The 20848-nt window shown below is 39.9% G+C and overlaps 1 protein-coding gene across 7 annotated transcripts in view; it reads right to left on the bottom strand.

The window, feature by feature from the left end:
* Positions 1-20848, bottom strand: part of LOC122563582 (coiled-coil domain-containing protein 171-like) — a 268787-nt gene that overhangs the window by 92525 nt on the left and 155414 nt on the right. For all 7 annotated transcript variants that reach the window (XM_043717497.1, XM_043717514.1, XM_043717527.1 and 4 more), the window contains 2 exons: positions 18536-19031; positions 14644-14760 (listed from right to left, as the gene is read on the bottom strand). In XM_043717497.1, the coding sequence (XP_043573432.1) occupies positions 14644-14760; positions 18536-19031 (613 nt within the window). The remainder of the gene's footprint in view (positions 1-14643; positions 14761-18535; positions 19032-20848) is intronic.

Genomic DNA, 20848 nt, shown 5'->3' with positions numbered 1-20848 from the left:
TGCACTTCAGATTTCTGAATTTTCTTCTCATTTAGAAAATAGTCCATGCCTCTATTCTTCCTATCAAAGTGCACAAACTCACACTTTCCCATTTTGTACTCCATCAGCCAGTTCTTTGCCCACTCTCCTAAACTGTTCAAATCCTTCTTCAGCCTCCTCAATGCTACCTATCCCTCTTCCTATCTTTGTATCATCTGCAAACATAGCCAGAATGGCCTCAGTTCCTTCACCTAGATCATTAACATGTAAAGTAAAATGCTGTGGCCCCAACACTGAGCCTTATGGAACACCACTTGTCAAAAGCTGCCATCCTGAGTAAGACCCTCCTAACCCCACTTTCTGCTTTCTGCCAGACAGCCAAGCTTTCTATCCATGCTAGCACCTTACCTCTAACTCCACAGGCCCCGATCTTACTCAGTAGCCTCCTGTCACCCTGCAGCAGCACCCTGTCAAAGGCCTTCTTGAAGTCCAATCAGATAACATCCATTGGCACTCCTTGGTCTAATCAATCTGCTCATTACTTCCTAAAAGAATTCTAGCAGATTTATTAAGCATGACCTCCCCTTGATGAAACCATGCTGAATTTGCATTATTTTGCCATATACTTCCAAGTATTCAGAAATCTCAGCCTTCACAATGGATTCCAGGATTTGACCCACGACTAAATTGAGTCTAATCGGTCTGTAATTTTCCACCTTTTGCCTTACTCCCTTTTTAAACAGGGATTAGTGATTTTCCTGTTTTTTGGGATGCTCCCTGACTTTCGTGATGTCTGAAAGATCACCAGTGATGCTCGACTTTTTTTTTTAACTATCTGCCCTAGAACTCTGGGGTGTAGTCCATCTGGTCCAGGTGATTTATCCACCTTCAGGCCATTCAGTTTTCCTAACACCTTCTTCTTAGTGATGGCCACTATACTCAGCTCTGCCCCTCACTCTCTTGAATTTACACCATATTAATCATGTCTTTTACCATGAAGACTGATGGGAAATAATTATTCAGTTTCTCGGCCATTTCCTTGTTCCCCACTATCTCTCCAGAAGCCCAATGCCCACTTTTTCCCTTTATACATCTAAAGAAACTCTTACAGTCTTCTTTTACATTACTGTCTAGCTTACCCTCATATTTAATCTTCTCCCTTTTTTTGTTGCCCTCTACTGGTCTTCGTAAGCTTTCCAATCCTCTGGTTTCCCACTGCCCTTCACTACATTATATGCTTTCTCTTTTGCTTGTATGCTATCCCTGACTTCCCTCATCAGCCATGGTTGCCTCGTCCTCCCTGTACCATACTTCTTTTTTCTCAGGATGAATCTCTGCTATGTCTCCTGAATTACTCCCAGAACATCCTGCCAATGCTGTTCCACTGTCTTTCTTGCTCGGCTCCTCTCCCAGTCAATTGTACCCAGCTCTTCTCTCATGCCTCTGCAGTTGCCTTTATTCAACTATAATATCATTACCTCTGATTCTATCTTCTCCCTCTCAAATTGCAGAGTAAATTCAATTATATTATGATCACTGCCTCCTAAGGGTTCCTTCACCTTAAGTTCCCTTTCACGTTTGTGTCACTGCATAACCCTAACTCCAGTATTGCCTGTTTCCTAGTGGGCTCCACCACAAGCTGCTTCAAAAAGCCATCATGTAGACATTCCACAAATTCCTTTACTTGCAATCCATGACCATCTTGTTTTTCCCAGTCCACCTGCATATTGAAATGTTCCATGATCGTTGGAAGTTCACCTTTCCTACACATCTTTTCTATCTCCTGGTATATCTTGCACCCCAGCTCTCGACTCCTGTTTGGAGATGTGTACATAACTCCAACTCTGGCTATTTTTTTTTACCTTTGTGGTTCCTCAATTCTACCCACACAGATTATACATCTCTGACCCTACTTTATTTCTTGCTATTGATTAAATTTAATTTCTTACCGATAAGGCAATCCCATCCCCTCTGCCTCTATTTTTTTGATCCGATGTACACCCTTGAATATTCAGCTCCCAATCCTGATCCTCTTGCAGCCACGTCTCCATGATGCCCACCATGTCATACCTGCCAATTTTGATCTGCGCCATATAAGCTCATTTACCTTATTTCTTATACTGCATGCATTCAGAGAGGACACCTTCAGTCCTGTATTAACTATCCCTCTTCTAATTATCATCCGAATATCCAGTGTGCTTGAAGTTTGATTGCCAACCCTTTCCAAAAATCTGTCCTATTTGGGTCTGCCATGGTGCACTCTTACCGCCTCCTTTAATTTGGGTTTTCTAATTTCCCCAATTAGTTTATAGCCCTGACTACAGCCCTAGATCTGTAATGTGAACTGTTTTCAAGACAGCATTATTTATTTCCCGGGTTTCCTAGCTTTCATGTTATTCTCCACTGTAAATACTGACATGAAATTTTCGTTTAGTACCTCTCCTATTTCCTGTGGTTCCAGACATAGATGACATTATTGATCTTTAGGAGGCCCTATTCTCTCCCTAGTTTCCCTTAATGTACTTGTAGAATCTCTTTGGACTATCCTTAATCTTAATTGCTAAGGCTATCTCATATATCTTTTCTGCTCTCCTGTTTTTCCTCTTAAGAATGCCCCTTCTTCCCTGATTCTCTTCAAAAGATTCACTTATGCTAATTGTCTATACTTGACAGATGCCTCCTTCTTGTTCTTGACCTTATTCTTATTTGTGACTTTATTCTTATTCTTCTCAATATCTCTAATAATCCATTGTTCCCTACTCTTACCAGCCTTACCCTTCACTCCAACAGGAACATATAGCCTTTGAACTCACTTTATCTCACTTTTGAAAGCATTCCATTTGCTACAGACTATACAATGAATGTACTCCTGCAGTGCTGTTAGTTAGGACGTTCAAAAGTTTGACCCAGTTTGACCCAATCATTCCAACTCATGATTGTTTGTAGCTCGGAGAGGAACTTGCAGACAGTGGTATGCCCATGTACTTTCTGCCCTTTTCTTTCTTGGTGAAAGAGACACCTGGTTTGGAAGGTGCCTTAAAAGAAATTTAAGATAGTCGCTGCACTGCGGTACATTGTGTAGATGATAAGTACTGCTTCCATTATGGATAGCTGATAAGGAGAGAGTGATATTTAATGTGGTGGTCTGTCAGTAGGTTTCTTTGTTCTTAATAATGTTGAGTTTCAATACTGATGGAGTTTGATTCCTCTAGGGGAGTATTCCATCACATTCAGTTTGATTATCTCTTTGCAGGAAGCAGGTTATTCATCACAGAATCCTCAGCCTCTGACCTTATCATGCAGTCACAATATTCAAAGCCGGTCTAGTTAACTTTCTTGTCAACAGTGATCCCAGGATACTGATGGTGAGTGGAGATTTTAGTGTGTGATGGTTTTTTGTATGGGGGAATTGGGTGGGGGGGGGGGGGGGGAGGGATTTGAAGCATGCAGATTCAGCGAATTATCATAATGCCACTGAAAATCAAGAAAAGCTGGTTACAATTTCTTTTGTTAGAGACAGTCATTGCCTGACACCTAAGTGGTAAATATTACTCAAGTCATAAGTCAGCATGCACACAGCATGGACTGTTATACTTACTATCTGAGGAGTTGAAAACAGAAATGAACACTGCTGACATCATGTTTTAATTCCTTTTCAGTAGGACAATATACAAGTACAAGTACAATAGTTTGGTAGCTATGTCAATGGACCGACAATCCAGAGATTGCAGCAGTGGTCCACAAAATGCGATGTAAAACTAATAATGGTGATAGACTGCAACAATAAATAAATGGGATTTGGGTATACTTGGACATTAGTTACATAGTGTTATGACATGGCAGTGAATCCCTCTGTTAATTAAACTAAACACCCAGAAAAGCTCACCTAGTCTTGCAATCTGTTAAAATAGGAGTGACAGAGAACTCCCAATTTCCACTATTTAAAGAAAATAAGATCAATTTAATCTTTAACTCTACAAGTGAACATAAAACAACAACTATTCATAACTCTAATCCCCCCTTTGTCTTAATTGCTTATTACCTGCCTCCAATTCTATAACAATAACCTATTACAATAAAACACATTAAAATTACGTCAATTTACACTCTTCCTCTAGGCGTCGTGTTGCCATGGTCTGGCGATGGAGGAAGAGCGCCTCATCTTCTGCCTAGGAACCCTCCAACCACAAGGGATGAATGCAGATTTCTCCAGCTTACTCATTTCCCCTCCCCCCACCTTTTCTCAGTCCCAACCCTTGGACTCAGCACCGCCTTCTTGACCTGCAATCTTCTTCCCGACCTCTCCGCCCCCACCCCCCTCTCCGGCCTATCACCGTCACCTTAACCTCCTTCCACCTATCGCATTCCCAACGCCCCTCCCCCAAGTCCCTTCTCCCTACCTTTTATCTTAGCCTGCTTGGCACACCTTCCTCATTCCTGAAGAAGGGCTTATGCCCGAAACGTCGATTCTCCTGCTCCTTGGATGCTGCCTGACCTGCTGCGCTTTTCCAGCAACACATTTTTCAGCTCTGATCTCCAGCATCTGCAGTCCTCCTTTTCTCCTCTTATATGAAGGGCTGCTACTCTCACCTCACCTCTGGAATTGAGCTCTTTTGTCCACATTTGAACCAAGGCTGTAATGAAGTCAGGAGCTGAATCGCCCTGCTGGAACTCCAACTGGGTGTCGCTGAGCAGATTCTTAGTGAGCAGGTGCTGCCTGATAGTACTGTTGACTACTCCTTCCATCACTTTACTGACGATTGAGAGTAAATGTTGGGGCAATAATTGGTCAGGTTGGGTCTTTCCTGATTTTTATGTACAGGACATGCTTGGACAACTTTCCATATTGTTGGGTTGATGCCAGTATTGTAACTATACTGGAACAGCTTGGCTAGAAGAGCGGCATTTTCTGTAGCACAAGTCTTCAGTACAATTGCCAGAATGTAGCCTTTGCAATATCCAACCCCTTCTTGATATCACGTGGAGTGAATTGAATTGCTGATAATTGGTATCAGTAATGCTGGAGACCACTGGAGGAGGTCAAGATAGATCATCCACTCCACACTTATGGCTGAAGATAGCTGTGAAAACTTCAGCCCTTTAGCTTTATTTTTGCACTAACGTGCTGGGCTCTTCCATCATTGATGGGGATACTTGCAGGGCCTCCTTTTCCAGGAGTTGTTTAATCATTCACCACTACTCACAACTGGATGTAGCAGGACTATAGAGCTTAGCTCTCATCTATTGGTTCTGGGCTTTGTCTATCACCTGTTGCCTATGCTGTTTAGTATGCAAGTAGTCCTGTTTGGTGGCCTCACCAGATTGACACCTCGTCTTCATGTATGCCTGCTGCTGCTCCTAGCATATTCTTCTACAGTCTCCATTGAATCATGGTTGGGTGGAGTATATGCCAGATCATGAGGTTAGGTTTATGCTGGAGTACACTTCTACTGCTGTTGATAGTCCACAACCCTTCAGGGATGCCCAGTATTGAGTTGCTAGATCTGTTTGAAGTCTGTCCGATTTAGCATGGTAATCGTGCCACACAACACGATGGAAGTTATTCTCAATGTGAAGGCTGGACTTTGACTCCACAAGGATTGTTTAGTGGTCACTTTTACCAATACTGTCATGGACAGATGTTTCTACAGCTGGCAGATTGGTACGGATGAAGTATGTTTTTTCCTTCTTGTTGGTTCCCTTACCACCTGTCACAGACTCAGTTCTAGCAGCATGTTCAGTAGTACTGCTGCAGTGTCACTCTTGTTGGTAGATCATGAAATCCTCCACCCAGAATACATTTTGTACCCTTGCCATTCTCACAGTTTCCTGTAAGTGTTGTTCAACATGGAGGAGTACCGATTCATCAGCGGAGGGAGGATGGTTTATGGTAGTCAGCAAGAAGTTTCCTTGATTGTGTTTAATCTGAAGCCATGAGACTTCATGGGGTCTGGAATCAATGTTGAAGACTCCAAGGGCAACTCCCTCCTGAATGTATACCACTGTGCTGCCTCCTCTGACAGGTCTGTCTTGCTGGTGGGATAGGACATATCTGGGCATGGTGATTGTGGTGTCATACTCATGGAACCTTACAGACAATGTCAGCCTGTTACTTGACTAGTCAGTGAGACAGCTCTCTCATTTTGACACTAGCCCTCACATTAGTAAGGAGGACTCTGCAGGGTCAATAGAGCTGTTTCCACCACTGTCTTTTCAGGTACCTAGGTCAATGAAGGTTATCTGTCCGGTTTCATTTCTTTGAGACTTTGTAGCTATTGTTACAACTGAATGGCCTGATGGCTTGCTGGCCATTCAGAGGGCAATTGAGTCACATGTAGGCCAGCCTAGGTGAGGATGGCAGATTTATTTCCCTGAAGGATGTTAGTCAACCAGACAATCGACAATGATTTCATGGCCAGATGATTTTTTCAATTGAATTCAAATTCCACCATCTGCTGTGGCAGGATTTAAACTTGGGTCCCCAGAACATTAGCTGAGTTTCTGGATTAATAGTCTAGTGATAATACCACTAGGCCAACACCTCCCCTTAATCATCCGAGACTTAAAAGGTTAATTCCGTTTCTCCACAGATGCTGCCAGACTGGAGTTTCTCCAGCATTCTTGGTATTGGTTTCCAATATCCAGGCTCTATTTTCCTTATAAGCCAACTGCATTACTTCATTATACCTTGGTAAGTATACATTTCTTTCAACCATTCCTCTGCTGTAATATGCTCTTCCAATGAACATTACACTCACTCTCAATTGGTCTTATCGAACTGGTCCTTCCTAGTACACAGAACTGGCATCGGCACTTTTTGTTATCTGTAGGAAGTCCATATCCCTATCTCCTGAAATATTGAGGATTTGGTGCACTTGTCTCAACAAGAAAGGGTGAAACTTGCCATCTGGTTTTACTCCAACCAATTTCCATGTCTCTCCAAGTCAGGAGTAACAGCCTTGTGTAAACTGAAGCTGAAGATTCAGGAAGGGTTTAAAAGGACAAGTGTGAACAGATGAAGGGTTAGAGGAGACAAACATGGAGCTCAAATACTGAAAAGTCCTGATGGGCAAGATGACTTATTTATTGACGTGGTATGTAATTTTTAAAAGCTATAGTTCCAGGGTTCAGAGGAGAAACAGCATGGTACCTCATAGCATCTGCTGCCTTATTCATGAACTGCATTAGAATTTGTTCGTGCAACCTATAGATTTAGGAAGCTGCTCTGCTTACCACCTCTTCCCATGCTTATTCACATTCACCTTCACAGGAGGATTTCTCTTCTGCATCAAAGTTTGTTATCCTCCTGCATCGAACCTCTTGAAGCAGCAAAGTATTTGTTCATCAAGGGCTTAGTTCAGTCCATGTCCTTACACAGTGTGCTTCCTTGCTAAACCACACATCAAGAACAAACTTTTTAGAAAGTGACAGCTCTTTTTGAGCCACTGCTCTATAAATTTCCAAGCCTTCTTTCACTCATCATGCTCCTTAAACTCGTGAAGAAAAAGGCATGGAAATATGTTAATCAGAAAAAATGAGCCACTCTTGTTCAATTCAGCAACTTTAGTACACTACTACATCAACAAAGCACTGACCCAGAGTTTTGTTTTTGATAATCCAAGTGAGGCAGCTCAGTGGGAAAGTTTACTTGGAGGAGGGGCCAAACGCAGGATGGAGTCTGACCTGGCAACTCTGGAGGCAAAACAGAGACAGCTACAGGGATAGTTTGAAGGTCAGCCTCGACTGTGAATTCATCCCCATTGTTAGAAACTTTAAGTCATCTCATCCTTATTTCTAATTCCCCTGGTTCCTTGTATCTCCCCATGCCAATTTATAACCCCTGCCCAGCCCAGCTCTTTTACATTCTATAATAACTCACACAGTAGTTATGCCGGGCAGATCTTAGGAGCTATTTAATGATTATGTTAAACAAAGTTCCAAAACTCTAATACAGTTCTAACAACAAAGATGTCATCATTTCAAAAAATCCTTTGATAAGGATTATTTTAAAAAAGCTCAAATGCTTAATCACTTATAAAAGCAAACAAACCTCTACCACAACCCAGATCAAAGATAACTAATCCTTTAACAGGCTTTTTGATCTGTCAAACTATGAACTTCGAACTCCTGGATAATATTGACTTTTAGAAATCAGCCAAGCATTCACAAACATCCCATGGAGAACACCAATAAGCAATACGAATGAGCATATGAATTTAAGGAAGATAGCATAATTTTTAAAACTTCTAACATCTTCAGACTTTACATTTTACATTGATCATTCTTAAAGGATTCACATAGCTTCCAATTATGCCACCTAGATAGATGCATTTAACTTAGAATGTTGACATCTACTCCATAAATTCTGAACCACAAGTTAAGACCCGTGCAGCCAAAGTTGGAGTTGTTTGCATTTACAAGTCAGTCATAGAGATGTACAGCATGGAAACAGACTCTTCAGTCTAACTCGTCCATGTCGACCAGACATCCTAACCTAATCTAGTCCCATTTGCCAGCACTTGGCTCATATCCCTCTAAAACCTACTCATTCATAGACCCACCTAGATGCCTTTTAAATGCTGTAACTGTACTACCTTCCACCACTTCCTCTGGCAGTTCATTCCATGCACACACCATCCTCTGTGTGCAAATGTGCCCCTTAGGTCTCTTTTATATCTTTCCCTTCTCACCCTAAACCTTTTCCCTGTAGTTCAGATCTCCCCCACCCCAGGTAAAACTTATCTTATCCATGATTTTATAAACCTCTATGAGGTCATCCCTCAGCCTCCAACACTCCAGGGAAAACAGCCCCAGCCTATTCACTATTGTCCTATAGCTCAAATCCCCAACCCTAGCAACGTCCTTGTAAATCTTTTCTGAACCCTTTCAAGTTTCACAACATCCTTCTGATAGGAAGGAAACCAGAATTTTACGCAATATTCCAAAAGTGGCCATACCAATGTCCTGTACAGCCACAATATGATCTCCCAACTCCTATACTCAATGCTCTGACCAATAAATGAAAGGATACCAAGCACCTTCTTCACTATCCTATCTACCTGTGACTCTATTTTCAGGAAATTTTGAACCTGCACTCCAAGGTCTCTTTGATCATTAACACTCCTCAAGACCTTATCATTAAATGTATAAGTCTTGCTCTGATTTGCTTTTCCAAAATGCAGCACCTCACATTTATCTAAATTAAACTCCATCTGCCACTTGTCAGCCTATGGGCCCATCTGATCAAGATCCCGTTATACTCTGAGGCAACCTTCTTTGCTGTCCACTATACCTCCAATTTTGGTGTCATCAGCAAACTTTCTCACTGTACCTCCTATGTTCACGTCGAAACCATTTCTATAAATGATGAAAGGTAGTGGACCTAGCACCGAACCTTGTGACGAACCACTGGTTACAGGCCTCCAATCTGAAAAACAACCATTACCACCACCTTCTTCTACCTTTGAGCCAGTTTTGTATCCACATGGCGAGCTCTCTCTGTATTCCATGAGATTTAACCTTGCTAACCAGTCTCCTCTGAGGAACCCTGTCTGAAATCCATATAGGTCATGTCCATCGCCTTGCCCTCATCAATCCTCTTTGTTGCTTCTTCAAAAAAAATTAAATCAAGTTTGTGAGACATGATTTCACATGCACAAAGCCATGCTGACTATCCTTAATCAGTTTCTGGATCAGTGGTGCTGGAAGAGCACAGCAATTCAGGCAGCATCCGAAGACAGGCAAAATCGACGTTTCGGGCAAAAGCCCTTCATCAGGAATAAAATTCCTGATGAAGGTCTTTTGCCCGAAACGTCGATTTTGCTTGTCTTCGGATGCTGCCTGAATTGCTGTGCTCTTCCAGCACCACAGATCCAGAATCTGGTTTCCAGCATCTGCAGTCATTGTTTTTACCTCTATCCTTAATCAGTCCCTGCCTTTCCAAATAAATGTAAATCTTGTCCCTCAGGATTCCCTTCAACAACCTGCCCACCACTGATGTCAGGCTCACCGGTCTATAGTTGCCTGTATTTTCCTTACTACCTTTTTGAAATAGTGGCACCACGTGAGCCAACCTCCAGTCTTCCGGCACCTCACCTGCGACTATTGATGATACAAATGTCTCAGCAAGGGGCCCAGCAATCACATCCCTAGCTTCCCACAGAATTCTAGGGTACACCTGATCAGGTCCTGGGGGCTTAACAGGACAGTGAGCATGATATTCAATCATCCATTTAGCCATGTTCTATTGGTTCTAACATGCAAGATGCAGAGAAGGGAGGATTAATAATTCCAGAAACATTTGAAAATGATAATCAATGGTCTAGTGCTGGTTTTGTTCTTAACGAAAATGAAAGAGCTCATTTGTTTCCTGGAAAACAGAGCGTGTTTTAGCAATGAATGTTGATTTAGCTCTAAATGTCCAAAGTCAAAATTTGTGTGTTCTTGACTATCAGGCAAAATGATCTTTTAATAATCATTACACTAGTAGTACCACTTCTCAATTCCTGGTCTTTACTGGGAAGTGGGAAAGCTAAAGACATGACTGAAAACTTGGACTATCTGTCATGGACCAGGCCTGACCCTCTCAAAACATTTCAAGAAAGATGGTCTAAGTGTTCAAGTTGTTTTAAGTAGGTGTAATGTGGATATTCCAGGAGTGATGAAGTTGGTCAAAATCCCTCAGTTTTAAATAAAACAGAATTTATTTACAGAGTACCGAATGAAACACAAACAAAAGAGAACAGAATATAGAATAACCTATCCGAAAACCCAACTGAATGATGCTATTCCAAATGCCTGCAATGATTCCAGATAAAGACTCCCTTGGCAAAAGGTAAAATTAGACACAGATTCTTAAAAGAGAGAGAGAGATGGCATTCCACTGAAATGTTTCCTTTGGACTCCCCATTATAAACTGACCAGCAGTTTTGAACAGCCAGACTGCTAAAACCAAAACAAACCAGACAAGAGAGGAGCTGGGAGAACAGGCCACTCCCCTTTCATTGTACAGTTTTTAAAAAAAACTTAAAAGCTTCTTCAAGTAGATAAATCCAGTCATCTCAGAACCCATAATTTTGTGACCCCGATGAGAAAAAACGACGACAATGTAACCTTGTTAAAAGGAACAGCATCGTCACAGTCATTATCAAGAAATGGGAAGTTTGACTTGGAAACCATGCCCATCAGATATTGAAAATGGACTTTAACAGTCTTGAGTTTAAAATCATCAACTTGATTGAATGTAGCCATTCGAAAAATGAGATAACATATCTGTTTTGTTTGTATTCACAGCATGCCTTAATGACTACCATCCAATGGCTATGGCCTCCATAATTATGAAGTGCTTTGAGAGGTTAGTCATGGCTCACATGAACTCTAGCCTCTCAGCCTGCCTTGATCCCTTGCAACTTACTTACCGGCGCAACAAGTCCACAGCTGACATCAAGACCCCAGCCCTACATTCATGCCTGGAACATCTGGATAATAAAGATTCATTTGTCGGGCTCCTACTCATCAACCACAGCACTACCTTCAACACTATAATCCCAACCAACTAATCTCCAAACTCTGAGACCTAGGCCTTGTCTCCATCCTCTGCAACTGGATCCTCAGCTTCCTCACCCCCAGACCGCATTCAGTGAAAATAGACAATAGCACCACAATAATCCTCAACAACGGTGCACCACAAGAATGCATACTCAGCTCCCAACTGTGCTCCCTGCACACTCATGACTGTGTGGCCAAATTTGGTCTAAATACCATCTCCAAGTTCGCCGACAACACCATCGTTGTAGCCCAGATATCAAACAACAAAGAAACAGAATACAGGAAGGAGATAGAATGCTTAGTGTCATGGTAAAAAGATAACCTCTCTCAATATCTAAAGAGCTGATCAGCAACTTCAGGAAGAAAGGAGGAGGACACTCCCTTATCTACATCAATGGAGCGGAGGTGGAAAGGGTCAACAGCATCAAGTTCCTGGGAGTGTCAATAACCAACAATCTATCCTGGACCACCCATGTAGATACCACAATCAAGAAGGCACAAAAATACCTCTTCTTCCTCAGGAGAATAAGCAAATTTGGCATGTCCATAAGGATCCTCACCGACTTTTACAATGAAAGCATTCTATCTGGGTACGTCACGGCTTGGTGTGACAACTGCACAGGACCATGCGAAACTACAGAATGATGAGAACATAGTCCAGACTGCCATGCAAGCCAACATCCCATCCATCGACTCCATCTACACTTTTCATTGTTGCAGAAAAGCAGCCAACATCGTCAATGATCCCTCTCACCCTGGTGATAATCTCATTCAAACTCTCCTGTCAGACAGAAGGTACAAAAGCTTAAAAACACGTACCAACAGGTTCAAGAACAGCTTCTTACCTGTTGTTATTACATGCTGAATGGACCTCTCAAATTTCAATTCTAATGCTGATCTTGCTTTTGTACACCTCTTGTACAACAATAACTTTGTATGCCTTGCACTGTTCACCCTAGGGTCTATATGTACTTGTATGTTATGATCTGCCTGTGCTGCAGGCACGACAAAACCTATCACCTGACAACAATAAACCAACTCAGTATCTATTCTTAGCCTTTTTGAAATATCATGTTGTTGATAACATTTTGGGTAGAAAAAAAACATTTGTAGCACTGTCAGAAGTTATGGAGTAACTATATCATAAGATAAGGACTCAGAACACATTCAAGGAGAAATTAGCAAATGATTGGACACTCTGGCTACTTTCCAACAGAGACAGGGAAGGCCATCTCAACATGCTTAGGTGCTGGCATGATCTCCTTTCTTGCTTCGTACATGATTTGCTATAACCAAATAGACAAGGGACAGATCTTTTTAGTATTCAGTACTGCAGCGGCACAGGTGGCATGGTGGCTCAGTGGTTAGCACTGCTGCCTCATAGTGCCAGGCACCTGAGTTTCATTGCAGCCTCAGCTGACTGTCTGTGTGGAATTTGCACATTCTCCCCATGTCTGCTTGGGTTTCCTCCAGCAGCTCCAGTTTCCACTCACAGTCCAAAGATGTGCGGATTAGATGGATTGGCCTTGCTGAATTTCCCATAGTGTCCAGGGATATGCAGGTTAGGTGAGCTAGCCATGGGTTACAAGAATGGTGTGCGGGGGTCTTGGCGGAAAGATTTTCAGAGGGTCAGTGTGAATCCGATGGGCCAAATAATCTGCCTCCACATTATAGGGATTATATGTATGAAGAACTAACACTACGTGATGCAGATATTTGTATGAAATCTGCAGAAAACACTGGGTTTCTTTCCTTGCCAGAAGCTAGAATTTCTTGCTATTAACAGATCTTTAAACTTCAAGAAATTACTTCTGCCAATCTTTACCCTCGTGACTTTGGCACTGATCTACAATCTTTGCTTTCCTTGTCCTAAATAGCCAAAATTATCTACTTGTTTGAGGGTGACATAAAGTGCCTCAATTTTCACTCTCATTCCTTCAAATGCAATCTTTCTGGCAACATCTTTTTGTCTTTTTGCTATGCATATTCAACCCATATTGTAAACTTCTGGATTTTATTTGATCCGCAATACTTTGTTCGGACGTCTTCTGATTCCACATGTAGAACTGTGTTCTCAGCAGATCACAAGTTTGTTATTCTCTTACCTCCAACTTTTCCCCCCAGAGGTAAGTTTAATGCACTGAATATTTATTCTGTGTACAAATGCAGCCAGCATTAGATTTAGCTGTAAGTTCACCAGTTGACTGGAGTTAAGGTTATGAATCAGGCCTTGTCAGCTGTACACAAAATAGCTTGATATTCATTATAAAAGTGGGTTCAAAATTTTTCAAAACAGGGAATTGAGACTATTGCAATCCACTGAACCTTCGAGTCAGATCGTTTTAAATGACTTCCATTATATTTGAAAGCTGTAAAGGTGTTTTCAAAACAGAAACCCAGAATGTCTCCACAATCTGTACAATTCTAGAAAATTTATGTTTTCCGAATTCTACATAAACAGTTTAAAGCAGAATCAGCCAATTGCTGGGATCCCTGTTAGTCAGTGTGTGATAAAGGAAAATTAAACAATAGTCTCCATTCATCAGCTACATAGAATGCAGTTGATGACGTTTGGCTTTATTCAGTGCTACGGGGAAAAAAATAGAAATATGTAACTAATGTTTAAAAACAGCTATATGCTGAGATCAACTTGAAAATATTACTATACCTTTCATTAAGGTTATTGAACTTTATACAGTGAAAGAAACTACATGCCAGAGAATACAAGATCATGCCAGTGTACAACAACTAAGCAGCAGTTAGCTGGAGCATATCCACATACTGATCTCAACTAACAATCACTCACAGAGTACATCTTTGACATTGCAATCAATTAAATATACAGTGTAATAAATGAAAAACTGCTTGAAAAGCTGTTTGCTGCATCTTATTGAAAATTTTAGCAAACAAAATGTAGTCTAAAAATTCATTTCTAACATAGGTTCTCAATACTGTTTTAAGTAAAGTTTACATCACATTACTCTTTTATGATCACTGTGTGCAGTTAGGCAGAGCACAACATTGAATTTTTAATTAGATTGAACATGTATGTGCAGTTGTAATATTAAACAAACTGTTTATAGGGCAACCCCCGAGAGAACTGTAGGATCTACTTACTTGATTTAGTGATTATATCCTGTAACTCAGCCGTAGAATCAACTACTGCAGCCAATAGCTCAGAACTGGAAAACCATTCAACAGCCTGGATAACACTGTTCTGTGCGCTTTCCTGTCCTAATGAAAAAGTGATAACATAATATGACAATACATATAGTAATAGGTAAATGCGTGGAATACTGTCGATAGAAAAATGTAAAACCTACACTAAAGCATTCTGTAAAACTTTGTTAACATTTTTGTGAGAACTGTAGCAGAAGAAAATGTTTAATTTCAATCTGGTACATTTTTTGTCTTAAAGTTTCAGTATTTGTATACTCTTCAAAGTAATAGAATAGTTGCTACTTCTTGGATGTACAGCTAAATATTCCCAAGTCTTCATCACATGACAACTTGCCTGTGCTAACTGTTCACAAAACAGTTTCCAGAATCAAAACCTTAAATTCACGGAAACGTCATCATAAAATTAAATTAAAAGATGATAACGTAATTCCAACTAAGAGGAAGATAAAAACAACCAATTCTAGGCCTTGTGTAATTCTAGGTCCTGAGCTATTGCAACAGTTTCTAACATAGTAGGAATTTGCAGCACACGAAGATCTATTTTATGGAACTAAATTGAGATAACAGGACAGCTTGGAAAAAATTCACTTTTCACACTGCCTTTCTGAAACTGGGATTATGGTTTATTATTATTTTGGGTTTCCATTATTTATCATCTTGGATACAGAAGTTCTGGTTACTCAGACTTCTGGTCTGGGCATCTTCAAGTGACCATCCTGTCCAATATTAAATTAAATAATCATATAAGCAAAAACTAGTGGGGCATAATGATTGTTGCCAGAAAATCAGGCACAGATCTGCATGACGTGCTCCTTGTGGACACAAGCCAGCTGGAATTTGAGAGAATGGAATCAATTTTTACTGAGAGAGAAATGTCAGGCTCAAGGAATTGTAATGCTGTCTACAATATCATGGAACTCAAGGAAAACTGCCAAGAATATAAAGCCAAGTCCTCTCCCATCCTGCTTTGCTCTGTCCCTGGAAAAACATATGTAGGATATTCCTTTTGATATGTGAAGCTATACCTGTCCCTCTGGTACAATGGACTGTGAACTTGAAGATGTTACTAATAACATTTCCCTCAACCAAGAAGGAGCCTGTAACAAAAGAAATGGCCAAAGTGACCTTTATGCTGCCCAAATATTGTTCTGAGGCTAATGCTATGGACTCTAGCAGGCTAAATAATGATGGCTTCCTTGAAGTGGAGGCACCTGAGATATTGTTCTTTCAGCAGTTCATGTCAGAGATTTGTTCCTATAAAACAATTTTTCAGACAGCCTGCTGTGCAGTGCTTTCCTGCTTCCTCTTAAAACTTTTCTTGCTCTTTCCATTTTCTTGCAGCTTTTCCCATTCTAGCCACAAAAGCAGAAAATCAAATTACCCATAAATGCAGTAAAATGGTTTAGAAGACAGTCAATATCAGCAAAACCTTTTCAGCAAATGCAAGTCTGTTTTCCGGATTAGAAAACAGATCGGATTATTAGCAGAAGTTGTCAAGCAAATCTCAAATGACAACCAGCAACAAGTCTGTACACAATGAATGGTCTGAAGAATACTTTCTGCCCAACAGTGCCATGGATTGCTGGACAATTTGATTGAGCAGCCCAATATCACAACATTGCCCCACAGCAGCAGACCTGAATTTTAATCTTTTATTTAGCAATTTAACACGTTCTGGTATGCAATTGGAAGCCTGTGAAGCAATAATTCCAGTATGTAAATAAATAATGAGTCCCTCTCACTCTATCGGATGTCCCAGCAACGCCGCTATGATTGATAAATGGGAGTGCAGTGACTAAATTTATCGGTCAGTGTTGGACGTCACTTATCCTGGGAGAGATTTCACTTTTCTTAAGAACAAGAAACCAATTATTGAAAAAATATGCATGCTTATGGCATAGTTCAAACTAAGATTAATCAATATCCCATTCACCAAATACAAAGAATCAAGATAATTCAAAAGAATTGGCATAGACGAATGAAATATTCAGGCAAGCTCATCTCATTGTCACAAACAAATAATTTCCTTGGATGGAAAACATCAAGATATTTCCAAGAAACAGTCTTGCTTCAAAGCCATCTATCCAAAAGAAGGCTTACTGAATTCTTTTCATTATCATCAATATTCCACAGTAACTTAGAGATCCTTTAATTAAAATGCTGGCAATACATTTGGTCCATCATGTCAGCTCTTTTAAAAAAAAACTGATTAGCTTCACTCCCCTTTTCTTTTCTCATAGCCCACAAACGTTCCTCCCAGCAAGTACTCAGTAATTTGCAGCAAAGATTTGGTTATCAAATTTTCATGCTTTATTGCTTCAGATAGTGCATTCAAGATGACAACAGCCTTCCCCCACCCCCATGTTACCATTGTAATCTGTTACCTTATATCAGTTTCTCTAATTTTTTAATAACTTTGAACACCTCTATCAAATCTCCATTTAAAGTTTTCTGTTCTCATAACCACAGACAGGAAACAGAGTAAGAATAAATGGGTCATTTTCAGATTGGCAGAAGGTGACTAGTGAGGTATAGCAGGGATTACGGCTTGGACCCCAGCTATTCACAACATCTATTAATGATTTAGATGAGGGGATTAAACAAAATATCTCCAACTTTGCAGATTACTCAAAGCTGGATGGAAGGATGAGCTGTGAGGAAGCTGCAGAGATTTGGACAAGTTGAGTGAGTAGGCAAACACATGGCAGATGAAGTATAATATAGATAAATAGGAAGTCAGATTATTATCTGAATGGTGACAGATTAGGAAGGGAGGAGATGCAACTAGACTTCGGTGTTCTTGTTGACTAGTCACTTAAAGTAAGCATGGAAGTGCAATAGGCACTGAAGAAGGCAAATAGCATGCTGGCCCTCATAGTAAGAAGATTCAAGTGCAGAAGCAGGGATATCCTGCTGCAATTGTACAGGGCCGTGTGCAGTTTTTAAAAGCTAGTTAGGTCTCAGCTAGTGATACAATTGTCATCAGGTAAGAAAAGTTAGCTTTGTCTCTACTTCCAATTATCTCCCAATGACCCTTCCTGGAAAGATGAGAGTTAAGCCTGATTTGAAGCATGTTTAGTTGCAATATATTCTGCAATCATATGATAGCTAATATTAACAGACAGGCATGATACATTTGAAAAAAAGGTCAAAAGGGAAATTTTAAGATCAATGGCATCCATGGGACTGTACCACCACATATCTAGCCCTCAGAATAGGATGGGCAAAGTGGCAATTGAAATACAATTTGAGGATAATACATTTTGAAACAAAACCTGCACGTGCTTCTTGCATATCATCCTTAAAATGATTCAGTGCTGCAGCTTGTAGTGTCCATCAGCTGATATTAAAATAATAAATAAATTCTAATGACGCCATAACATATTGTGAGGTCGGACTTGAGAACAAGTGGGATCAACTGGTGGCAGTCAATGTTGATGTCAGACGGAGAGAGAGTTCTTGTTAAGCATCTGGTTGTCAACAGATAATGTTTACCAGATCAACAAAAATATCAGCCAGTGCCAGTATCCAAAATTTACTGCATCAACGATAGATTAAAGGATTAAAGATCCTAGTTAAGGATTGGACTTTCCAATAGGAGAATGGAAACGGCCATTCACTGTTCCTCACAGAGCCGATGTTATATTACTGATTTTGGTTATTCATAAAGGGCAGCTTTCCACACATTTATGATTACTTATTTCCAGTAAGTGTCTGCTTTTGGAGCAAAATCTACAACAAAGATCAAATAGGAAGGTAGAAGTTGAAGATCTGCAGCTAAAATAGTAATAAATTGCGATCTTGAAATGGCAGCCAGGTCAGTACTTACTTGAATGAGTGATGTAGGACTTCACTTTGCCGGTGCAAATTACAAGTCTTGGTTTATTATTAAAGCCCTCAGACCAAGTAAATAGAGGCTTATATCCGAGACCCAAGGCTTGAAGTCTGTTGACTGCTAAGATTGCTATAACACTTTTTCTGAAAACTTGTATCAATCCTTTTTGAGGCTTCTTTTTCTTCAATTTGCTTGGATTACTTTCCAGAGAAAGAACCTGAACAACAGTCCTGATTTCATTTTTGAAATATTCAAAGATATGTACTTGATCTTGAAGAATGTCCTTCTGCACAGAGAGCTCACGGAATCTATTGTATAATGGGTACAATGCACCGGCCATCAGAGCACAAGCTGCTAGTAAAGCAACATGTTCTTTCCATGTCTGAGATAATTGTTTCTTTGTAAGAGACAGTTCAAGGGTCAACTTGTCCTTGACTTTTGTCAGACTGGATAACTTTTCTTTGGCTTCTTCTGCTCCAAGATGGCATGACTGTGAAAAATTACAGAATTTAATCAGTTGCAATTCTGAATTTTGTATTAAATAATTCATTAATTCTTCTCATTATGAATGTCTGGGAGTAACAAAGCAGCTTCTATCTCAGCTTTTAATGACAATGGTTGCCTCCAACACTGCATTATCTGTGTTATATCTTATTTCTTTAAAATACTTTAAAATGAGCTTTGAATTAGATGTAATCTGAAGTGTTCCTTGGTCTCTGTTGTGACAATGGAGAGCCATAACTATTGTCTGCGAAGAGGAATATCAGTTATTCAAGCAAGAGAGGTTAAAGTTTCACATCAGAACCAAATGGACTATGCATAAGCTGGAGATTGGAAAAATATAGGTCTCATCCTAACTATGTGAATGATAACATAGACTGATAATATGATTTCTTATCCAAAGAGAAAGCATTAATTCGATCTTGTGTTGTGGTTTTGCCTTTGAGTCCAGAAGAATTACATATTTGGTGTAGGTTTTCATTATAGCAACAGTTATCCATTTTTTAAAAACATTCAAGCATGGGATATGGGCATCATTGATTAGCCAAATATTTATTGTTCCTCCCAAATTGCCAAGAGGGTAGTTAAGAGTTAATCACAATAATGTGGGTCTGAAACTAGATGTATGCCAGACCAGGCCTTCACATTTCTACCTGGTAACAATGTGAAAGAGTCTGTAGAATAGACTGCCCATGCAAAGACAGTTAAAAACTTTCTGCTAAAATTTTGGATTCTATGTTATTTTGTTTTGGAGAGGTTTAAGTATTGTCCAAGCCAGAGTTACTAGCTCTTTATTTTGGAGAAATATTTTACTTTTAATTGACTTTAACTCAACTTTAAATTGAAAAATACATTTGGAGTATGTGGTATTTTCTCTTTCAGAGTGGACAGGAGTTCATGGTGGGAAACTCTCACAATCTCTGTTATGAAATAAGGTACAAAGGTAATCATTATTTTTAGAACTTCATAGAAGCCATTTGAAATATTAAGAAAATCTAACTGTAAGATCAATAGCTAAAACTCATAGTCTATGCCAGAATTCTAAGAAAGCACTGGTAAGATAGAAACCAGATTCTGCTCAGCCACTGGGAGCACAATGATCACGCAAATTCAAACACTAGCAATTATTTTTTATCCTTGGTAGGTAAAACAGCTCATTAAAGCTAGAATCTATTTAACGGAAATTGGTCAGAACTTATGCATTTCAAATTTGTACATTGTGCATTGAATAGTAGTAAAGGGAGTACAAATTATGATCCAGTTGTAAATCTGTGTCTGCAATCTCAGTGAAACAATAGCAATGTCTTTTTATGGGTAGATTTCACTTCACTTCCTTTTAGGTTCTATGTATTTTTTAAAACAAGGGTGCTCCCAGGTATTGGCAAAGCTCAGAATAGGCAAAGTAGTATTGATTCAATCCCTGCCTGCAAAGGAACATTCTGTTCTGTTTAGAATACTCACAAGACTGCATGGAAAAGGAAATCAAAAAATACTATGTTATGAATCATGACCACAAGCTTGTATCTTACCTGTACATAATGGAATATCTATGGATCATTTAGATGTCTGATTTACAAATAAATTGCTACGTTTAAAGTCCAAGTTAAACTAGAGAAAAATCTACAGCTGCAGAATTTAATTTTGCTGTACAGAGATTAAAATTCCCCATTTACACAAATCTAAAGAGCAAAGGTTCAGGCTTGTAGGACTGAGTATTATGGATTTCCAAATGAATACAGGAGATCTCTAAAACTTCGCTGGCTAGAAGTTACTAACTTTCCAATTGCTTTTCAGCTAAGTACAAAA

Source organism: Chiloscyllium plagiosum, chromosome 2 (genome assembly GCF_004010195.1).
Source record: "Chiloscyllium plagiosum isolate BGI_BamShark_2017 chromosome 2, ASM401019v2, whole genome shotgun sequence".
NCBI lineage: Eukaryota > Metazoa > Chordata > Chondrichthyes > Orectolobiformes > Hemiscylliidae > Chiloscyllium > Chiloscyllium plagiosum.
The sequence above is the reverse complement of the archived record's forward strand: the minus strand, read 5'-3'. Positions and strand labels throughout refer to the sequence as shown.